This window comes from Ursus arctos, unplaced genomic scaffold, assembly GCF_023065955.2.
Source record: "Ursus arctos isolate Adak ecotype North America unplaced genomic scaffold, UrsArc2.0 scaffold_6, whole genome shotgun sequence".
NCBI lineage: Eukaryota > Metazoa > Chordata > Mammalia > Carnivora > Ursidae > Ursus > Ursus arctos.
Window position 1 is genome coordinate 43,125,676 of NW_026623078.1, and position 23,966 is coordinate 43,149,641.

Genomic DNA, 23,966 nt, shown 5'->3' on the forward strand with positions numbered 1-23,966 from the left:
TATAAAACAATTCTGTGCCATGATATTGAAAACACTGTTTACCAGTTTTTTGTTTTTCATCTTAATTTTCTGTGAAATATCCTTTAGATTATTTTTCCTTGGAAAAATCAGTTATAATTTGTAATGATAGATATACATACAGATGGACTGTGATTTACATTGATTCGGTTTGGGATTTTTTCAACTTTACAATGGTATGAAAGTGATACAAATTCACTAGAATTTGTACTTGAAATTTTGAATTTGGAACTTTTCCCAGGCTAATGATATGTGGTAAGATGCTGTTTCATGATGCTGGCAATGAATTGCAGCTCCTGGTCAGCCACTCAATCATGAGGGTAAACAATCGATAACACAACCATTTTGTACCCATACAACCCTTCTGTTTTTCACTTTCAGTACAGTATTCAATAAGTTTACATGAGATAGTCAACACATTCAGTAATGATTGATTATGGAACTGATAATGTATACATTCCCCAAATTCAGTGATAGAATATTTTTTCTTGTACCTGAAGCTTAAGTTAAAAAGTACTATATTGAGGCTGCTTTGTTTTCAGTAGGAGTGATTATAGTTAGTGTTTCAAAGGATAGTTAGCCTTGAACTAGGATAATGGATATAATCCTTCCATTTTCTATAAGATGGGCAGATGTTTCAAAACATCTATTGTGATAAATGTAAGAAGGATAAGGCCATGTAGGTGGAATTTCTTATTGAGGCATATCCTGGGACCATATTAACTTTGTAAGTCTAGAACTTTAGAGACTGGTCAAAAAAATCTACACTTTCTTCCTATTTTGAATAGTGTAAAATTTTTAGATAGACTGAATGAGAATCTGAATGACAAGTGACAATGTAGTTTACAAAGGGCCAAAGGAATTTCTTTCAGACGTTTCCTTTAATGCAAATTGGTCAGAACATTTTTTAAAATATTGTAATATTTTTACAAATATTAAAATATTATTTTCTTTGTAACATTACATAATTTATGTTTATGGTTTATTTTTCATGTTTCTTTCAAGAGTATGAAACAATGCATATAATGCTTTTATATCCTTAAATTCGGTCTAAAGTCTACTAACATAAATTTTATACATAACAGATTTTATATAGTATAATGTAAGTTTACATTATATCACAAATGTATTTTCTTTCTAAAGCAGGCTTGGGCAAGGGAACAGAAATTGTTGTAATTAAGGAAATAATTTCATTTATTTTATTCATTTTTCAAGTTTTTATTTAACTTCTAGTTGGTTAACATATAGTGTAATATTGGTTTCAGGAGTACAATTTAGTGATACATCACTTACATATAACACCCAGTGCTCATCGCAACAAGTGCCCTCCTGATTACCCATCACCCATCCAGCCCACCCCCCACTCCCCTCCCCTCCAGTAACTCTCAGTTTGTTCTCTATAGTTAAAAGAGTCTCTTATGGTTTTCCTTCCTCTCTCTTTTTTCCTTCCCCTATATTCATCTGTTTTGTTGCTTAAATTCCACAAGAGTGAAATCATGTGGCATTTGTCTTTCTTTGACTGATTTATTTCCCTTAGCATAATACTCTAGCTCCATCCACATTGTTGCATATGGCAAGATTTCATTCTTTTTGATGGCTGAGTAATATTCCATTATATATATATATATATATATATATATATATATAATACATAAATATATAAAAATAGGTATATAAATAAAGAAGTGATACACACACACACATACACACATACACACACGCACATACACATACTGCATTTTCTTTATCCATTCATCAGTTGATGGACATTTGGGCTCTTCCCATAATTTGGCCACTGTTGGTAATGCTGCTATAAACAGCAGGGTGCATGTACCCCATTTGAATCAGTATTTTTGTATTAAGGAAATAACTTTAAATCTGTGTGTAGATATAAAACAACTAGTTTAAAAGTAAATAATTCAATAATTGAGTATTAGATATATAAAAATTTACTAATTTAACCTTTAGGAAGTGAATTAATTGAAACTGATTTGTTTGTAGATACAGCTTTTGTATTTTGTTAAGATTACATCTGTTTAAGCAATAGATTTTCTTTGTTTTTTAATTTATGGAATTAAAAAGAAAAAAAAAATGAAGTCATGTCAGAACTCATGCAAAGTACCATGTGTTTTTTTCTAGGAACGTGGATGTTTTAAAAGAGACTGCAGAACAAATTTCTTCTCAAACTGGAAATAAGGTACATTAAAAAGAGTTATTTAATTCAGATTTAGGAATTAAAACATGCTCAAATAACTTATTCATGTTTTTGGTTTAAGAAGTCTGAAAAATTTAGGATTCCTTTTTCTCTCTGATATTTTTCAGGTTCATTCAATTCAGTGTGATGTGAGGAATCCTGAAATGGTACAAAACGCTGTGTCAGAATTGATCAAAGTTGCAGGACATCCTGATGTAAGTGTAATAGTGATGAGGCCAAAGTATGAGGCGTTTGATGTTGATGACAGCCACCAAGATGCACTACGGATGCACTAAGGATGCACTGAGGAAATAAAATGTTGATGTGAGCAAGTGCTGTGTTGAGAAGCACCTATTTTCTGTCCTTAGGAAAGAGCCAGCTTTGTTCAGAGCAGGGAACAGATTAGGTGAACTGCTACACCATTGCCTTTCGGAAATCCTTTAAAAATGCATTTACAGTCATATAGAACAAACTTGATTTCACTTTATTTAATAAGATTATGAAGTAAGAGCAGTTATCCAAGAGCACAATATCTAGTTTAAATGATTCATGCTCTTTGTTTTTCCTAATAACTTTTGATTATCTCTATCAGTAGAGGAGAATGATACAAGTAAAGAAATCTGTAAGATACTTCAAATTTTTCCTTTGAAAACCTGAGATGTGCTGTTTTTTGGTTCACATATTGGAAAGAAGCAATTTCCTCCAGTAGTCTCAAAGAGAGCACTGTTCTAAGTTAAAGGTATTTTCAGACAGACTAATAATATTGAATCTGCTAATAGAACTAAGTAGAATCTTTATCGATAGTGAAGAAACATGTTATCAACCAAGAATTTCATTGGGTAAATTAAGCCAAAATAGCACCAGAAATTAAAAGACATTTTGAGATTCCTTGAAATACAGTATAGACAAATGGTAGATATGCTTAATCTGTGTATGTTTTCTTAATCATGGATTCTCCCCTAATTTTGAGACAGAGATTAGGATTCTAAAATTTGCTAAATAACACAGGAGATTTTCACAGGCTCAAAAAAAGTAAAACCAAACCAAATCTCATGGTATTATTTTATAGCAGACTATCAACTTTAGCTTTATTGTATTACTTGGAGTAATAAGTTTCAGAAGTAAAAACTCTTCAGGGAAAATGTTCTTCCTTATCTAAAAATTTCTATAACTTGCCTTATTCATTTATTAGATTGTGATAAACAATGCAGCAGGAAATTTTATTTCTCCCACTGAAAGACTCTCTCCTAATGCTTGGAAGACCATAACTGACATTGTTCTAAATGGCACTGCCTATGTGACACTAGAAATTGGAAAGCAACTAATTAAAGCACAGAAAGGTATGTTTATTAATTTTTCATATATTTATTGGGTCCCTATTGCACACAGGTTCTGTGATAAGCCCTGGGATATTTTCAAAAGTCAATAAGACAGTGTCAATACCTGTACAATTCATAGTCTAATAGAGAAGAAAGATACTCAAATAATTACCACATGCTATGATAAGCTATAATAAATACATATTTTATGTGTATTGGAAACCCAGAGACAGGAATGACTGACTCTCCCTAGGGATGGTTATCAGGTTGAGGAATAAGATGCAATTTGGGCTGAATTTTCAAAGATCTAGATGTGGAGAAGCAGGGGTGGAAGGAGGGTGGGCAGTAAATGTAAAGGTCCATGGAAAGAGGCCTGATGAAGGAGAAAAATGAGGGTTTAGGGATTGATGACAAATTTGATGTGGTTAGAGATGAGGAGGGAGAATGGTGGGAAATGATTGTTGGGAGGTGGGTTGGGTGTAATTGGGTAAGTTCCCAGTACCAAAATAGAAAATTTGATGTTAATTCTAAAGGAAATGGGGAGTTATTTCCTTATGGATTTCTCTTGAAGGTGTTTCATGAAGAATGTGACTTGATTGGAAAGGATACTGGCAACAATGTGGGGGATGGAAAAGATTAGGGAGACCATTCCAAAGGGTTTGACTTTTCTTTTGTCATGTGCCTACATGACATGGGGGATAAATTAGGATACATTTAGCAGACAAAATCAGCAGGCCTTACTGGTTAGATGAGAGAGTTTGTGCTGAGTGAATTGTTTGGATGATTATGACATCAATGTGATTGAGAACACTGGGGAATATAGACCTAGAGGGAAGTTACTAGAACATTTTTGTTTTAGTACCGTGTACAAACTTTATAAAAGTTCATGCAATATAAGTAGTACATATATGTGCAATATATGTGTGTGTGTGTATGTACTTATATGTCTCGAATCAGTGTATATTTGTTCATTTAAGGGACATTTATTGATGACTTTGTGTAGCAAGTCCTGTGCTATATGCCCATGTGACAGGTGGACGAGACTCTGTCCCTGAACAAGGAGGGTGGGTTGGGACTTGAAAGATAAGCCTATTTCTCGGGGTGGAGAGTATTCTGAGCAAGGAAAAGAAGGAAGAGTCCTTGTGCTCCTTGAAGGATGTCCTTTGGGTCTTAAGGGGAGAAGAAAAGGCATGGAGCTGGCCAGTTTCCTTCCTCTGGTTCAGAATTCTTTGGATTCAATTTCTTCTTTACTGTGTGGGTAATTCTCAAGCCAGCTGGAGGAAGGATGTAGGACCAGGCAGAAGGCTACTAGAGAGGTGCCAGCAGTTTCTGTGCATGTATTAACCTCCATCATTTCTCCATGCATTCACTGAAATCGAAGCCCCGTGTCACTCATTTCCACTACAGCAAAGTGAATATCAGTTCTATTTGGAGTTTCCATGATTTTTTTGGTTTGATTTTGATTTTTTTTTTTTTTTTTCCAGAAGAGATGGATGTTTGGGAAGGGAGACAGAAAAGAATGGGCTGGCTCTTTCCTTTCTCTGTCCAAGAATCCTTGACCTCTGTGTCTCATCTTTCTCCCTCTGTCTCTGTCTGATTTTCTCTCTCCTTATCTCTTACTCATTTCTCTTTTTCTCATCTCTCTCTGTCAGCTCTTCATTCTTGGTTCCCTATTTTGCTCTTCATCTCAGTCTCTCTTCTCTTTGTGTTTCTCTGTCTCATTGTCTCTTTTATTTCTTCTGCTAACTTTTGATTTCTGTCTGACTCTCCCTTCTTTTCTCATTATTGTCTTTCATTTTAACAGACTATGATCTATTTTTATTCATCACATTGGATTAAAATTCTATGGGCTTCATTAAAAATATATTAGCTAAGACTTTTTAAAAGATGGAAGCCAGTTTTTATTCTTCCAAGATTCCTGTCAGTTATTGATGCCATAACCTGATGGAGTTTGAAGGACTTGTACCCCTGGGCTCTGGAGAGTACAGTAGATTAGAGCAATATTAAATAATAGTATTAGAGCAATAGTTAAGGAACTCAGGTGCTAATGATCTCTGAAGTTGGTCAAAGAGGAAGTCAGTTCAGGGGGCAGGCAATCTATGGTAATCTGTCGTCAGAAGTATGTTTGGTGGTCTGGAATCTAAGAAGTCAGTCAAGGTAAGATATCTAGGGAAGTCAGACTAGAAAAGATAAGGGTACCAGCAACTGAAAGATAAACATTTGCTTGCAGGAATTATTGATGAGCATTAAGAGAGTGGTGGCCATAGCTAAAGAAGCTAAGAATTAGGACATTATTAAAGTATGTTTATAAGTAGCATTGATGCAAAATTAGTAATTATGAACAAATAAAAGATTTAGGAAACTCCTAAAGACATTAGCCCAGTGTGCTCTTATAACCACAAAGATCAGTAAATACGTGGCTGATTCTTATTGTGAAGGATATTGAAAATATGCTGAAATCCACTCATCTCTAGGATATCATGTATCAATGTAAAAAATTAGTGAACAGTATAAAAAAGAATACCTAATTTTATTGAAGAATGAGAGAACTTGCAATGAGAAGAGATTTTAAAAGAGAGACTAATGTGGGGTTTTATTTAAATCTAATCACAAAAGATAGGATAACTACTAAATTTTTCCATTAAACCCTAGATCACTAGAAACAAGAGATGCCTCTTGAAACTCACAAAAGCTGAGGTGCCTGGGTGGCTCAGTTGGTTAAGCAACTGCCTTGGCTCAGGTCAAGATCCCGGAGCCCCACCCGCATTGGGCCTCCTGCTCAGCAGAGAGTCTGCTTCTCCTTCTGACCCTCCTCCTTCTCATGCTCTCTCTCTCAAATAAATAAATAAAATATTTTTTTAAAGGAGAAACTCACAAGAGGTGATTTTAGGGCATGTAAGAAGTATTTTTTTAAAAGATTTGTTTATTTATTATTTTAGAGAAAGAGAGAGTATAGGGGGAGGGGCAGAGGGAGAAGGAGGGAAAGAATCTCAAGCCGACTCCTCGCTGAGCATGGAGCATGACTCCAGGCTCCATCCCAAGATCACAGTCCAAGCTGGAATCAAGAGTCAGATGCCTAACTGACTGAGCCACCCAGGTGCCCCAGGACATATAGGAAATACTTTATTGAGGTAGCTCTAATAATACTTTATACCTGTTTGGTACTTTTTAATTTACAAAGTACTTTCATATACCAGGATGCCAACAGTATGAAATCAAGAATTGTCATAAGTTGATTAAAGAAAAGAGTAATTCATAACATAACATAACTTGAATGTATTAATTTTAGTTTGCTAAAATTGAGATCAAATTTATATATAGTGAGATCCACAGATTTTATATGTTCAAATTGAACTTTTGATAAACTTATACACTTAGGTAACCATTGCCCCAAGACATAGAACATACATTTCTACTTCTACCAAAGATTCCCTCTTGCTGTCTTCTACTTCTATCTTAGCTTTTTTTTTTTTTTTTTGAGAGAGAGAGAGAGAGAGAAAAAGAGCATGAGGGAGGGGAGGGGTTAGGGAGAGGGAGAAAGAGAATCTTAAGCAGACTCCATGCTGAGCATGGAGCCAACAAGGGTTTCAATCTCATGACCCTGAGACCATGACCTGGGGCAAAATGGAGCCAAACACTTAACCAACTGAGCTACCCAGGTACCCCCACTATCTTAGTTTAATCCATTTTTATTGGGTTGTTTGTCTTTTTTATTATTGACTTTTAGAAATTCTTTGTTTAATCTGGACTGAATACTTTGTCAGATATAGTATGTATTTAGAATATTTTCTCCCAATCTGTTGCTTTTCATTTCCTTATCAGTATCTTTCGATGAGCAGAAGAAACTACATTTTGACAAATCCACCAAACTGTTTTCCAGATTGGCTCTAGGAGGTTGCATTCCCAACAGCAATTTATAAGATACAATTATGACACATTCTGGCCCACACTGGATTGGTTCTATTACATTTTAGCCTTCCTCAGTTTGTGTAGTGGTCCCTTATTTGTGATATTAACTTATATTTCCCTAGTGACTAATGAAGTTGAGCATCTTTTCATGTGATTATTCATCAGTTGTATAAATTCAGAAGTGTCTGTTCTAATCTTTTGTCCGTTTTTTTATTAGGTTTGTCTCTTGTTATTGAATTGAAAAGTTATTTTGTATATTCCAAATATAAATCTTTTATCAGATATATGTTTTGCAAATATCTTTTCTCAGTCTATGATTTGTCTTTTCATGTTCTTAAGAATGTCTTCTGAAGATGAAACATTTTTAATTTTGATGTTGTCCAACTTAATGAAATTTTTCATTTATGACTCATACTTTTTGAGTTATAACTAAGAGATCTTTCCTTAACCCAAGGTAACAATTAACTTCTCTACTGTATTCTTCTGGAATTTTTATAGTTTTCACTGTTACATTTAGGTTATCCATTTTGATTTAATGTTTTCATTTAGTATGAGATAATAATCAAGGTTAATTTTTTGCATATATCTGTCCATACTTTCTTCAGTGAAATACTTTGGTACTTTTGTGGAAAATCAGTTGATATAAATGTAGGTCAATTTCTGAGCTCTCTATTCTGTTCAATTGATGTATCTGTCATATATCATATATAGATTACTTTAACTTTATATTAACTTGACATCAGGTATTCTGAGTCCTCCAACTATTCTTTTTTCAAAATTGCTTTCATTGTTCCGTGTTCTTAGCATTTTCATATAAATTTAGAATTCAGTAGTTTTTACAAAAGAGTCTACTGAAATTTTGAGGAGGGTTGTGGTAAATATATAGATTATATTGGGGAGAAGTGGGATTTTTGACAATATCGTCTTTCAGTCTACCAGCATGCTGTGTCTTTCCATTTGTTTAGGTCTTTAATTTCTGTCAGCAATGTTTTGCTATTTTCAGTGTGTAGGTCTTATATAAATTTTGTTTAATTTCTGCCAAATAATTTTATATTTTTGGTGCTATTTTAAATGATACTTTTTTCCAAATTTTATAATTGTTTGCTTCTAGTATTTAGAAATACAATGGGCTTGTTTTTGTATATTAACCTTTTTTTCTGTGAGCTTGCTAAAATCACTTAATAGTTCTTACAGCTTTTTCAGTAGACTCCTTAGGATTTTCTATATTTTTGATAATTGTTTGTGAAAAAAGACAGTTTTTATGTCTTCCTTTCTAATCTGTATTTCCTTTTCTTGCCTTATTTTACCAGAGGGGCCTCTAGTACAATGCTGAATAGCAGTGGTGAAAGCAAATGTTTGCTCTTGATAGCAGGAAGAAAGCACTCAGATAGTCATCATTAATTACGAGTTTACCTGCAGGTTTTCATAAATGGCTCTTTATTAGTTGAGGAAATTTGCTTCTGTATCTAGTTTGCTGACAGTTAAAAAAAAATCATGAATAGGCATTCAGTTTGTCAAATCTTCTATCTTCTTGAGATGCCCATTTTTAAAACCCCATTAGTGTATGGTAAATTCCATTTATTAATTTTTGAATTTTTAAACCAACATTGCATTATGAATCTAAATCCTGCTTGGTTATGATATAGTATCCTATCTGTATGTTGCTAGATTTGTTTTGCTAAAATTTTTTTAAGGCTCACTTTTTCAGCTTCCAGATATTACTTTTAATTGAGTGTCTTAGAGCCATGACCGTGCCCATTCAGCTCAGGGAGGAGCCAGGTATTTGAGGGGAGTTTACATGCAGATGTTGCTTCCTCCTTTCCCCCTGCTCTGGCAATTCTCAGCTCTTGTTTTTTGTGAACAGATGACGTGTTGGCTACAGCACTGCCTTTTGAAATTGGTATCATGTTTAACCTACATCCAAAAGATGTCTCTTGTGCCTCTGTAGAAAACATATTAGATGAATGTTCAACATGGCATGATATACGTCCTATTTGGCTGTTTATCAGAATCTTAAATTACTTGACATTCAAGTGAAAATATTGGCCACATATCCATGATTGTCTTTAAAAAACATATTTGTTTGGATTCTATCTAAATAAAACAATTTTTTCTTAAATTTTATTACAGGATAGATTACCCAGATATTTTATTTGATTTTGGACTAGCTTTGGTAACTGAGTCACATGGATTACTTCATACCAAGAAGCTAGAATTCCTTCCACATAAGATCATATGAGAATTCTGTAGTCATTACTGCAATTTCTATAACTATTAAATAAAGTTAGATGACCCAGCAGGTGTTAGAGTACTGAACAAGCAAAAAACAAAACATTATTTATAAGGAAATGTTTTATTTTTATTTTATTTTATTTTATTTTTTTAAAGATTTTATTTATTTATTTAACAGAGATAGAGACAGCCAGCGAGAGAGGGAACACAGCAGGGAGAGTGGGAGAGGAAGAAGCAGGCTCACAGTGGAGGAGCCTGATGTGGGGCTTGATCCCATAACGCCGGGATCACGCCCTGAGCCGAAGGCAGACGCTTAACCGCTGTGCCACCCAGGCGCCCCAATATAAGGAAATGTTTTAATTGTAACGAAATTTTCTTCCTCTCTCTCTCTCCCCCCTCCTTTCCTCCTTCCTTCTTTCCTTTCATTTTTACTTCTTTTTTTTTAACACCAAATATTTATTGAGTGCTTATTTTGTATCAGGTTTTGTTCTAAATGCTAAACATTTATTAACTCATTTAATACTTGCAATTACACTGTAAGATGTGACCTATTTTATTCCCATATAGTTACAGGTGGCTCAAAGTTAGTCTTTTTTTAATATATGAGGTAGATGTTTTAAATTCTCAGTTCTACAGGTAAGAAACTGTGGTTTATTAAATACCAAATAAGCATTAACTATCATTGTTAAAATTGACAATTGGCTTTTATTTTATTTTATTATTTTTTTTAGAGAGAGAGAGTGTGGGCACGCACGTGTGCGTGCAAGCTGGGACAGGGGTGGAAGGAAAGGGAGAGAGAGAATCTTAAGTAGGCTCCATGCTCAGCAGGGAGCTACGTGGGGCTCAGTCTCAGGACCCTGAGATCATGACCTGAGCCAAAATTGAGAGTCAGATGCTTAACTGACTGAGCCACCCAGGTGCCCCTATAATTGACATAATATTTTTAAAGTCTATTGAGAAAAAAGAAGGAACTGTAGTTCCGTTTAAGTCATAGTCACCTAGTTTACATGTGATACTTGGACACATGGGTAGTTATGATGTGTTTACCTTTACTCAGCTTTCTCATCTGTAAAACAGATTGCATAATTAATTACTTCTCCAAAATGTAGTAAAAAACCAAACTGATAGATACAAAACCTTCATGAAAAATATAAATTGTTTTACCAATGTGCATGTGCTTCTTCATGCATCTGAATAAACATATGGTAGCCTAGATAATTTAAAGAATTTGGTGGAGATAATTTTCGGAGCTTCGGGCTATCTAAGAGTCAGGGATAGTAAGAAGCAGTCCAAGACAGCTTGAACCATATGAACCGTGTATAGGGGAAAGGGAGGGAGTAAAAGGTCACTGTTTAGGCAGATTATTCATGTAAAATGAGGGAAAAGAGGAAAATAACTAAGAAATATCTCCAAAGGAAATTGTCACTAGATGGATGTCACTGGAAGTATTTCTGAGGTAATCTTACCAGCAGCCTTGTGTAGAGGAAGAGTAAATTGAACCAATTCACTAACTGAAGAAAGAATAATAATAAAAAAAAAAGATAGCATCGTTTTGGTCAATAGATATGAAGAAATAGTTGAAAGCTTTGAACTGGGTAAAATACTTTATACCTTTCATATGCTAAGTTTTAATAAATTGTCATAAAACCCAAGGTTTTTAGTGATCTTGCTGTCCTAGACTACCTAGTGTGTGAACTGTAAACACAAAAATAAATTTTAAAATAGTCTTATTTCCAATCCATTGCTGTTGTTCCTGGCCAGTTACTTTCCCCTCATTCTCCGTCATCCAGTGCCCTCAACGTGTCCAATCTCACTTCCTTCCGTAACCACCCCTTTGTTTGTCTGTTCTTCTACATGTACTCTGACTGGAACCATTTATCGCTAAGCCGTACAGAATCTTCCTGCCCAACGCCAGTTCCACAATTCAGTGAACGATGCCCCGTTGAGAGGCCATGGTGCACACATTAGCATTTCAAAATACGCATGCTGCATGTTGTTATTATTCCCTGTTGTAGGTCTTCTTATCCCATCCATCAAGATTGGAAATGCTTTTACCTAACGAGCTACATTACTCATATCCCACGTGCAAACCCTTTCCTCCCTGTCTCCATTCCTCTCCCCATGAGTTCCTAACTCATTACTAAGCACAAAGGTGATGCTTTGTTTATGAAATGAAACATTTTTGAGACCCACAAAACAAGAGGAGTTGAGGACATATTTAACACTTCTTTCAGTTATGTCCTCAGGTTCACTACTAGAAGAAAAGAAGACGACCAGTCATTCTGACAAAATCGAGTGGTATAGAAGCAGTGCTGCTTGTTTCACAAGCAAGGAATCGTAGACCAGGAGTAGAATATGGCTTTCTTATCTTTCAGTAGTATGACTGCAAGTTAAATGCTGTTTAGATTTTAAAGTATATTAGGACCATATGGCTACATTTCTGTGTATTGTGTCCATGCCTTCCTTAGAATAGTAGGTGCATTTAAAGAATGTTTAAAAACATTTCTAGTCATCAGTTGGAATTTATTAAGGTAGCATTAGTATCCTTTTTAAAATCACTTTTTGCTAGAGTTATCTTGCTAGTTCGATCGAACATTTAAACTTCATTTGTTAAAATTTCTTGTAGCAACCATATGTACCTTACTTAGGTGTGTTATGAAGATAATATAAAGGTAAGATGATTTGGAAATTTTGAGAGGGATCTTTTTTTCTTTTAAACTATGTAATTGGAAATTTCTTGGAGAGGCAATTTTATGTAGTGGTTAAGAGTGTAGGCTCTAGAATCATACTGTCTGTTCTCATCCTGGTTATACCTCTTACTACTTGTGTGAGCTTGGGCAAGTTACTTCTCTGTGCCTCAGTGTCTTCTTCTGTAAATCGGGGATAATAGAACCTCCCCCCAAGGATTGCTATGATGATTAAGTGAACTAGTACCTATAAAGTGTTAGGAAGAGTGCCTGGCCCAAACTAGTGCTCAGTAAGTGTTGGCTATTAAAATATTAGGTTCCTCCAAGAAAAGTGTATTTTTACTGCCTCTTTTACAAGGGGGCCATAAAGTGTCTGAACTTGAGATGAGGACCTATAATTAAAATAGACTAGAAAAACCAGAGCCCTGATACCACTTATTGTAATTCAACTTGCAAGTTTCAGCCTATATGAAGGATGTGTTTATATTAAGTGTTCAACTGAAATAAGTCTTTGCTTAGTAAATAATATATTTTTAGGAAGTTATTTTGTTTTTTAAAGTTATATAATCCTCCTTTGATAAACTTTTAGAGCACTGATGATTTTTAGATTTAAATTTAATCTGAGCTTCTATTGAAAAATGGCTAAGAGACCGTCTTCTGTGCCCTAATCCAAAAGACAGAGAAGCACAGTTTTCTCTTCTTGCCATGATTGGCAGCAAGATTAATTGCTGGCAATAGTGGAAGAGTTAAAGCTGCAAACAATACCTCAAATGTATGTTTAGGAAGTATAAGAAGTTCAGTGTTACTTATGTGTAATGTATAATGCCAAGAGAGGTAAGAAATGAGGATAAGGGGTATGGAGTTTACCCTCTGGAGATTAGTAAAGTTTGATTGAAGGATCTTAAGAAGAGATACATTCTCAGTGGAGATTGAAGCACAATTAATGACTGAGGGAGAGTCCAGTGAAGAGAAGTGTTAAAGGAAAAAGAAGAAAGAACCAATGAAAGAATGGCCTAGTCCCAGGAGCTGTGAATCAAAGACACAGGTGGAGGGTCCTACTCTGAATGCTGAAAAGAGTTGATGAGTGATGTTGAGAGCCTAGGTGAAATGGCAGATTTATCTTTCCAATGGCATTCACCCACAGTTTGTAACAGTGTTAAAATCCCTTCCTTGTAAGAGTGGAGAAAGCAGTCCTGTTATTGAGGAGTTGATGTATTGAGACATCATGGTGGCTAGGCAGTGATTAATTCACGTAATTGTCTCAGTGGTAAAAAAGCAAGTTAGAGCAGGAGGGAATTATAAGCCTAGAGAGTATGAGAGGAAAAACCCAGAATTATAATGAGGTGTCAAGGAACACGTGTAGTATGAGGGTGTGAGAGAACTGGAAGGATAGGATCTCGAGAGTGAGGCACTGTATCAGTATTTTGGCATGATGGCAAAGCTCAGGTTGTGGCTCTGTTGGGTAGCAGTGAAGGTTGTTGGGAATGGGGAGATCAAAGAACTGTGAGATTTCTAATCTTGTCCCCCTGGTTGTTGAATTCATTCAGGATGATGACAGCTGTTGGGTTTGAGATGTGGCTACAGATGCTTGTGTGGGTTTAAGGCCAGGAGTCAAATTTCAGTGCAATTGGCAAAGTAACCGGGAAGTCAAGCATCAATTGAAGTTACAGATAGTACAAAAGCTGGATATTACCGGTTTCAAATGGTGCTTTTTTTCACGAGGGTAAAAGAATAATAGGTAGAATCAACGGCAACAATAAATTAATGAGTAATCCGTAAAATCTAATGACATTTGCTGGACACTGCCTATTTTCCTATTTTACAGATGTTAAAAACGCAGCCCAGAGCAGGAAAGTGACTTGTTCAAGGTCACACAGCTGTACAAATAGTAAATAGAAGAATCAATATTCAGGCCCAGATATCTTTATACTATTTTACCTCTGTTGGTTATGGGAGCTAAAATTGTTTATTATTTTAGTTTTCATAACTTGGATTGAAACTAGATTTTAAAAATTTTGAGTCTTTTGAAACTGGACATAATCTTACATTTTATTTTTAATAGACAATGTGATTTTTTTAAAAGATTTTATTTTTAAATAATTTCTACACCCAACGTGGTCCTCGAACTTACAACCCAGAGATTAAGAGTCATGTGCTCCACTGACTGAGTCAGCCAGTTGCCTCTAGCTAATGTGATTTTTAGTGTTTCTTTGCTACTATTTTTTCCCATTTTGAAATAATGAAACCACTTGCAGCTTGCAATCTGGGATGATGAAGAGTTGGATTTTCTTATCAAGGCTACCATCACTGGGGGTGGTGTGATCCCACACATCCACAAGTCTGATTGGAAAGAGAGGACAGCAGAGACCAACCCCCTGTCTCCCCATCATTATACTGTAGCTGGGACAGAAGAAATAATGGGGATATGTGGAATTTTTAAAAGAGGTGGGTGGAAAAGCATAGACAAGTATTGAAGACGGCGATTAGAGACGTTTGTATGTTCTTAGGCTCAAAGTTTGATAAAGTCCCTTTCCATGTGGCAGCATTTGTGTGTTGATTGGCTAGATTTCTCCTGTATGTTTTGTACAAAAATAGAATTGATAAACTATTTTCTACCAACAAAAGAATGATAGGCTATTGCTCCCTTTCTCCATTTACTTGACTTCAATAAATAACAGATTCATTTCTGCTTGTCTGCACTGGGATGTTAGAAATTTGGCATTTCCAAACCTCTTCTATAGGAAGTTATTCTAATTTAAAGAATTGGCCTTGGGATGCCTGGGTGGCTCAGTCGGTCTGCCTTTGGCTCACATCAAATCCTGCATCAGGCTCCTTGCTCAGCAGGGAGCCTGCTTCTCCCTCTGCCTGCTGCTCCCCTGCTTGTGCTCTCTCTTTCTCTCTCTGACAAATAAATAAATAAAATCTTTAAAAAATGAAAAAAATAAAAATAAAAAATAAGAAAATAAAGAATTGGCCTTTCTTCAAAAAGAAAAATATATCAGTGACTAACCCTGGGAATCTGACAATTTTTTGTTTTTGAGCTTTTAGCACCACTGTTCATTTTTTTTTTTTAAGATTTATTCATTGATTTTAGAGAGTGTGCATGAGTGGGGCGGGGGCAAAAGGAGAGAGAGAGAAATCTTCAAGCAGACTCCATGCCGAGCACGGGGCCTGACATGGAGCTCTATTCCAGGACTCTGAGATCATGACCCGAGCCAAAATCAAGAGTCAGACACGTAACCAACTGAGACACCCAGGCGCTCCACCACTGTGCATTCTTTAAAGTCCAGCCGTGTTGTCCTACTCAGCAGCATTAACCCAGCTGGGATAGTACAGTTTCAAAATTTTACCTCCTTCTTACACTCAGAGGCAGCACTGTCTCATTCTAAGCAGTGGGTGACCCAGATCTTCGAGGTTTAGAAAATAAAACCTAAAGGGAAAAAGAAGAGGACAATATCTTTCATTTTCAGTATCTGAATTATATAAAACGGTTTAATTCCTCCTCTCCCACACCTGAATAAACATTGGTTAAATCTGAATCAGAAGTTAGAGCACTTTCTACTGCAGCATTTGCTTTATATAAGTAATTACCACTTTTTTAAGTAGTTCTTATGATTTTGCTGTAAGAGTGATGCAGTTAGCATCTGTTGTCAGTATACTGTAATTGTGTACATGATTGTTCTACATCCCTCCTTTTCCACAGAGTGATTTTGGAAGCACAGTAATTTTCAGAGTTCTGAAAGAGGCAGAGTTTGATATACAAAAGGAGTTACCATAATGACTAACTAACCATTCTTATTTCTCAAAATGGCACTCCTGCCCCCCTTTTCACTCCCCCTGTTGTCCAGGATGTGCTGAGTTTTGTTATTACTTTGGAAAATGCAGAGGGGATGAGAGACTAAATATTTTTGAAGGAGGAATAAAAATGTATCTAAATATTCTTTGAATTATTTTTATTGTCTTTCAAACTTGCAGTTTGTTAAATTTCTTAAGGTATGTACTATTTTATAAAATATATATAGTTTCGTCCTTTTGCAAATATTAAACTTGCAGTATTTTCTAGTGTAGCAGCTAATTAAGAAATAGAAAATCACTGATTTCTTAGCAGCTAAAGATTCTTTTAAACTTTCATTCAGTCAATTTATTGAGAACCTATTATGTCCCAAGCACTGTTGATTACTGTAAGTTTGGTGTCACTTTTTAATATAGCTTTTTTCAGTTATTTTCAAAAGGAATTTGGAAAACAAAATGTAAATATTTACTGACACATTTACTGTTGTTGACAGTCATCATTCCATCTGAAGATTTGAGTTTCTATTTAGTATCATTTTCATTTTGCCTGAAGATCTTTTTTCACTATTTCTTGTAGTGCACGTCTGCTGGCATTGAATTCTTGCAGCTTTTGTTTGTCAGAAAATATCGCTCTATTTTTGAGAATATTTTTGCTGTGTACTGAATTCAGGGTTAACAGGTTTTTTTTTCCTCTTTCAGCACCTTCCAGATATCATTCTATTGTTCTCTAGCTAACATTGTTTCTGATGATGTCAGTGAATATTTTTAATATCCGTTCCCTTATTTATGTTGTTTTCTGTTTCCTCTGATTGCTATTAAGATTTTCTCTTTTGGGTGCCTGGCTGGCTCAGTTGGGAGAGTGGGTGATTCTTGATCATAGGCTTGTAAGTTTGAGCCCCACGTTGGGTTTAGAGATGACTTAAAATATTTGGCCAAAGACTTGATGAGATACTATGCAGATTTATGGAGCTCTATCTCTGCATACTTCCCTCTTTGCAGGAACTCTGCTCACAAATTCCAACTTCCTCAGTGTCCCCAAACTCTAATCTCTGTGTCCTCAACTCAGTGAGAATGCTATGTTTTGCTTGTATTTCTCCTCTTTATCTCACAGTCTATATAGTGTATAGTATGGATACAGTGTGTATCGAGTATGTATAGTGTACAGTATGGATATATGTACTATATATATACACACACACATATAGTATGTGTATGTTTGTAGTACACACCATAGTGTATTTTATAGTATATAGTATATGTATAATACCTTCAGGCAAAAATCTGGGGTGACCTTAGGGCTCATTTCATGTTTCTTCTCTCAGGGATCATTGTCTTTCCCTGCTTGCTGTACAGTATCTGAAAGTAGTTGTATCATATAATTATATATCTTATACAGTTTTCTTGATATTTACAGGAGGAGGGCAAGTCCATCATGGCTGGAAGTCAAGTCCCTGCTAATATAGTTTTGATTCTGACTTATTCTAATTTTTTAAAAAGATTTTATTTATTTATTTGTCAAAGAGAGAGAGCACAAGCAAGGGGAGTGGCAGGCAGAGGGAGAAGCAGGCTCCCCACTGAGCAGAGAGCCCAAGGTAGGACTACATCCCAGGATCCTGAGATCATGCCCTGAGCTGAAGACAGACGCTTAATCGACTGAACCATTCAGGTGTCCCTGATTTATTCTTATTTAAGTGGGTGCTTAGTTAATGGAAATCCCACCCAGCTGATTGTGCAGGGGGTTATAGGGCCATGCCTCCGAGTTTTGGGTCACAGTCTTGACTCACCTGCCATAGAATTTCAAGTAAGCACAGACTGGGCCATCTTGAATGGCAGCAAGATTACTAGAAAGATGTAGCAATTTTATTAGATTTCTCTCTCATTAATTCAGAGTTACTGAAGTCTAAAACACGCTGCGTTTTTGTTATATCCTCTTGAATCAGATCCCATTCTTGTAAATCATGTTTCCCTGATGTGAATTGACTTAGCTCTATTGTTAATTACACTGTATCCTTTTCAAATTTCAGGGGCAGCATTTCTGGCTATTACAACCATCTATGCTGAAAGTGGGTCAGGTTTTGTAGTACCAAGTGCTTCTGCCAAAGCAGGAGTGGAAGCCATGAGCAAGTGAGTACTACTATGTTAATCCCATCACCGAAGATAGAAAATGTACTTTGGTAGGTCATGGAGCTTCATTTCTCCTTTCTAATCTCCATCCAGAGAAAAGTAAAGCAAAGATGAATTCACTTGGAAACAGACATTCTATCTCTTGGATGAGTCCTGTTTGTCTTTATTAACACTGTCCAATAGAACTTTCTGCAGTGATGGAAATGTTTTATAAATCTGCCCTATCCAATTGCCACATATGAAACCCTTGAATTGTGGCTACCGTCACAGAGAAACTAAATTTTATTTAATTTTAATTACTTTAAAATTAAGATTAAATAGCCACATGTAGCTAGTAGCTGCCATATTAGATAGCACAGGACTATAGCCTTTTTGCTCTCCTATATATCTTTATCAGTGCTATTTCTGATCTCTGTTAAACACACCTTCATTCTTTTATTGTATCTGCTGTGCCAGATTAATAGGACTAACATAAACCAGTGACCACTTGTCAGATCTTGTGGCCTTTTCTCAGAAGCATATGATTGCTTTTTGAATTTGTTCCCCATTGGCCTTTTCCACTGTGTTTGTTATAATGCAGGTTCTCATCATGGCTTACTGTAATAACCCTATAATGTGTTTCTCTGCTACCAGTCTCTCCCCTCTTTATTTTTTATTCATATTCCCACCAGAATCATCTTTCTAAAAATACGTCTGCTTATGATACTCCCTAGCTAAAATCTTAGATCATTTTTTCATTCCTCTTTGGAATAAAAGCCAAACCTCAGTATGGTATTCTAAATAAACTTGTCCCTGGTCTTTGTTTATTCGTTGATTAATTGGATAAATGTTTATTGTGACCCTTTTGTGTGCCTGGCACTGTGCTAGGTCCAGGGATAGGATACTGATAGAAGTAGAATAGTTCTCATCCTCACCTGAGTGGATAGTCTTATACTATTTTTCTTGTGTTTTAATCTCCATTGAACTGCTCTGTATTTCCCTAAATATGCCGTGCGTTTTCATCTTTCTCTGTCTGGGCTAGGCTGCTATTGGAATTTGCTGTGCTATTTTCCCTACTTTTAAGGCTCTCATCACATCACCTCCCCTAGGATGTTTTCTTTCATTTCTTTAGAACAGAATTAATTATTCTGTACTCTGTGCACCTTAAAACTTTGTTTATTTCAATCTAGTGAGAAGACTAACATGCTAATAAATAAATGCTATCCATTGTTACAGGTTCTAAAATGAAGGTCATGTACCAATATGGTAGGGACACAGAGCAGGACATGCAAGGCTGCTTTCAAACATATTGGTGTTTTTTTTTTTTTAAAGATTTTATTTATTTATTTGACAGAGATAGAGACAGCCAGTGAGAGAGGGAACACAAGCAGGGGGAGTGGGAGAGGAAGAAGCAGGCTCATAGCAGAAGAGCCTGATGTGGGGCTCGATCCCATAACGCCGGGATCACGCCCTGAGCCAAAGGCAGATGCTTAACCGCTGTGCCACCCAGGTGCCCCTCAAACATATTGTTAAAGCTATGTGACCTCCCCACTAGGATGTGAGTTCTGTGAGGGAGGGACCATACCTTATTCATCTCGGTATACACCAGGCAGGACCTGGTGCATGGCTGGTGCTCAGTGTCTGCCGAAACATCATTATTCTCTTCTTCCAGTAGTCCCAGAACACTTTTCAACATTGAAATCAGTAATACACATTTGTTTGAGATAAAAAGACATGTTACTATACTTAGAAGTGGAATCTTAATGTAAATAGAGGTAATTACCTTTTTTTAAGGTCAGATGACTTTGGAAATAAGGAATTAGAACCTGACTATTTTGGCATCATTTGTACAGTATCAGTATTTGTCTTGTTGGGACCTTTGGTCTTGTTAGAGGTGTCAGTGTCGTGTCCTTTAAAACTGTGATTCTGTGCTGCTTGGGTTTGGTTTTGTTTTGTTATTGTGTAGCATATTGCATGGAGTAGATGCTCGGTAAATGTGTACTTCCTCTCCAGTCTGAGTTCCCGTCAGTCCTCTTCTCATACTTTATAGGACACAGTCATACCAGATGAGGCCTTGTAGGTTCCCAAATAGGGCATGTTGTTTGTGCCTTTGTCCTTCACTCATACTGGCCCATATGCCTGGGCTGTCTTTTTTCTCCATCCTATGCCCTATTATGTCCCATTTTTTCCTCTACCTTGCCCTCCCACAGTAAACTCCTAATCCTTCTTCAAGTGTCAACTCAAATGTCACCTCCTCTAGGAAGCCTTCCCTCTCACTCTCAATAGACTTAGGTACTTTTTCCTGTAAGCAGCCATGGCACACATTGCACAATTCCCAGCAAAGTAACTAGTTTATTATACTATGAAGCTGACCTCCCTTGAGAGAGAAAGACTGCTCTCTTGAGAGCAGAAACTGCCTTCCTTTGAGGGTAAATAACACAGAATGTTAACCCAAACTAAGTACACAATAAGCATATGTTGATTTAACAACAATAATGGCTAGCATTATTGATATTGTGCTTAGCATCTTAATATGCAGAATAAGCTAATGAGGTGGATTTCTTATCATGTTACAGTAGTTCTTTAGAATATAAGCTAATTTAATGAGAGCTAGGACTGGACAAAGGGTATCTGTTGCACCTCTGAGCAGTGACAGGATGGCTTTTCCTCTAGGCAGATTTCCTCACTAGGTTACTTAGTTTTTCAGGACGCTGTAAACTTGCTCAACCTGTAATTCTGTTAAGACATGAAGTTGCTACTTCCCCAGCAGTTTGGAGCCAGCTCACTGCAAGTACATGCCAAGGGGAGGTATGGCCATGGATTCTGTCAAAAGCATCACTCAGGGAAGCAATTTTTATGTATGATTTGCCTGAAAGGGATGCAGTCGACCCATTCTCTAAAATGCCCCTGTGGGTTAAGATAGATTAACAGACTGTACTTGGAGCACTTGTCCCCTATCCTATAGAATGAGTATTGCCAAATTGGCCTTTCCAGTGATCTTGTTAACTATATTAATTGATATCTTATAGTTTCATAAGACTTAATCTCTTTGTATTTATGGCAAGGATACAGTATTGTCTTACTGTATTACACAATTTTCATTTTAGAATTCTTCTTGAAAGAAATATTTTTCTGATTTTTTTTTTTTTTTTTTTTTTTTATCAGGAATGGTTGTGCTTTTCCTGAGAAATTAGTTTCCCTTTCCCTTATGGGCACTGCAAAGTGTGTAACTGATTAGGCTTACCTTTTTTGCATGGCATCTTGGAAAGAATGGATGCAAATTTGTGACCCACCTATTGTGATTGTATGGAATGCCACAAAACATTTAGGTATTAGCTCAGTTCTTGGCTCCTTTATTGTTCCTTATCTGTTTTTCAATTCCTTTCTTCTTTTTCTGCTTCCTTCTTTTTTTCTGTCTCTCTTTCCTTTAAATGATTTTATCTTCCTCATTTGTGTTTATATGTATTTTTAAAAGCTGTTACCTTAAGTCATATTTTAAAACTAGATTCAGTATATACACACACACAGATGTACAAATGAATAAAAAGTCCTAAAATGAGTTAGATATTAAAAAGTTAGACCTGTCTATCAAGTAGGCTTTTAAAACAGATTGCTTTAAGTTTCTGTATTTGCTATTATTGTTGTATTTTGCTTCGTGACATTTAGTAAGATTTTGTTAGATTCCTATTTCCCTTTGAGTGCAGTGCAGCAATTGTATTAAAGCCTCGTTAAACATGGATGTGGTTAATATTTTATATCTATGTAATCCATCTCTTACTTAAAAGGACTCATGATGTTGCAAACATTGTAATCCAATGTACTATATATAAATAGTACATGTTGCACTGAACTCCAGAAAATGTGGGGGAGGGGCATGATTATCTCACTTCTTTATGCTAAATTTTGATACTTAATGTATTTTGATATTAGACTTAGTTCTAAAATGTAAGTGGTAGGTAGTATAGCATTGTGATTAAGGACACTAAGATGCAAATGGTAGATATTACAGCAGAGTGACTGAAGCACAAACTCTGGAGCTAGACCATTTGAGGTTAATTCACTAGCCATATGACTTAGCAAATGATTTCATCTTTCTGTGCCTCAGTTTCCTTGTCTGCAGCATGGGGAATGATTATAGTCGCTACTTGTTGCGGTTGTAGCCTCTGGCATATAGTAAGCACGCAGTGAGTCTGGTTATTAGTATTTTTAACGTATAGTGTAGTATTTTAGAATATTAAAATATTGGTGATATTTTAATTTTTAGGTCTCTTGCAGCTGAATGGGGTAAATATGGACTGCGATTTAATGTGATACAACCAGGGCCTATAAAAACAAAAGTAAGTTTTAGTTTGCCTGTTATCTCCTGAATGATTAAGGAATGAAACATTGATAGAAATATTCTGACTGTTGTGTGCAGGACTTATCAGAGATGCCTGAGTTTGGAGCCTTCGTGGTAGGGAAGAGGGCTTTGCCATTGGTCAGTATAAATAAGGAGGTGGGCAGGAATACAACAGCTATGTAACTTCTTGATAAGTTCTATTTCAACAACTTAATCTGCTGGGATCTTTTGTGCCATCCATTTTGGTATTTTGTCTGATTTGCTTCAGTAATCTGTTATTAACCTATATTTCTTAATCCTCACCATATTTTATGGATTCTTACTTTGACATCTTTTTTTTAGTTCATGGAAATGTAAGTATATTTTTATTTTAAGAGATGTTCTGGAAAGTTTTCATACAGCCTTGGTCTTGCTAGAGGTAGCATTTTCTTTGACTCATGTCTGTGCCTTTCACTTTCACTCAGTTATGCATGTCATTTAACTCCCACGTCTCTCTGATTACAAATCTTTCTGATGGTGTGCGTTTCTCCTGTAATCAATCATGCTTACAGATACTCATTGCAACTCATAACGATCACTAATGCTGTTACAGTCAGAAGGCCCACACTTTCTGTGTTCTCTCGCAGTGCCTCAGATAACTTCACTCTCACTTTTTGTTTTTATGTAAAGCAAGAATTTACAATCTCAGCTGACCTGTAGCTCCGAAGGCTTAGGTGAAGTATGATAACTTGTTTTGGTTGTATGAATACCTTAAAAAATAATGCTAAGGAGCATTTGGAATGTGGGTTGTTCTGGGTATTAAATATCAATGTGGACATGGCTGCATTAGTTTATTTATTATTTATTTATTTATTTATTTATTTAACAGAGAGAGAGAGAGAGCACAAGTAGGCAGAGTGGCAGGCAGAGGGAGAGGGAGAAGCAGGGTCTCCGCTGAGCAGGGAGCCTGACGCAGGGCTCGATCCCAGGACCCCAGAACCCCAGAACCCCAGGTTCATGACCTGAGCCAAAGGCAGATACTTAACTGACTGAGCCACCCAGGCGCCCCGTGCATTAGTTTATTTAGCAGTTTAAAGGGTGGAAAACGGAAAGAAGGACTACTTGAGTGAGTCAAACTTGATTATCTTGTTTGTCACTCCAGTAATAAAGAATCTAATACAATTAATGGAAAAATAACTCAAAAGCATACATTAAAACACATGATTCAGGGCAGCCCTATGCTGGGCACTCTCTGAAGAGAAACTTGGAGTCACAGAAGCCTCTTTTTTAGGACCTCGGTCTCTAGGAAAGATCACCTGCATTTTATTTATTTATTTAAAATGTATTTATTGAGTGCTGTGTGCAAAGGTATTGAGAGAGATACGAAACATTTG

General features: G+C 36.1%; 1 protein-coding gene across 1 annotated transcript in view; it reads left to right on the plus strand.

Annotated features, from left to right (window-relative positions):
• DECR1 (2,4-dienoyl-CoA reductase 1) overlaps positions 1–23,966 on the plus strand; it is a 44,069-nt gene that overhangs the window by 18,277 nt on the left and 1,826 nt on the right. The window contains exons 3-7 of the mRNA XM_026495778.4: positions 2,158–2,215; positions 2,341–2,427; positions 3,405–3,552; positions 18,176–18,275; positions 22,519–22,591. Of these exons, the coding sequence (XP_026351563.2) occupies positions 2,158–2,215; positions 2,341–2,427; positions 3,405–3,552; positions 18,176–18,275; positions 22,519–22,591 (466 nt within the window). The remainder of the gene's footprint in view (positions 1–2,157; positions 2,216–2,340; positions 2,428–3,404; positions 3,553–18,175; positions 18,276–22,518; positions 22,592–23,966) is intronic.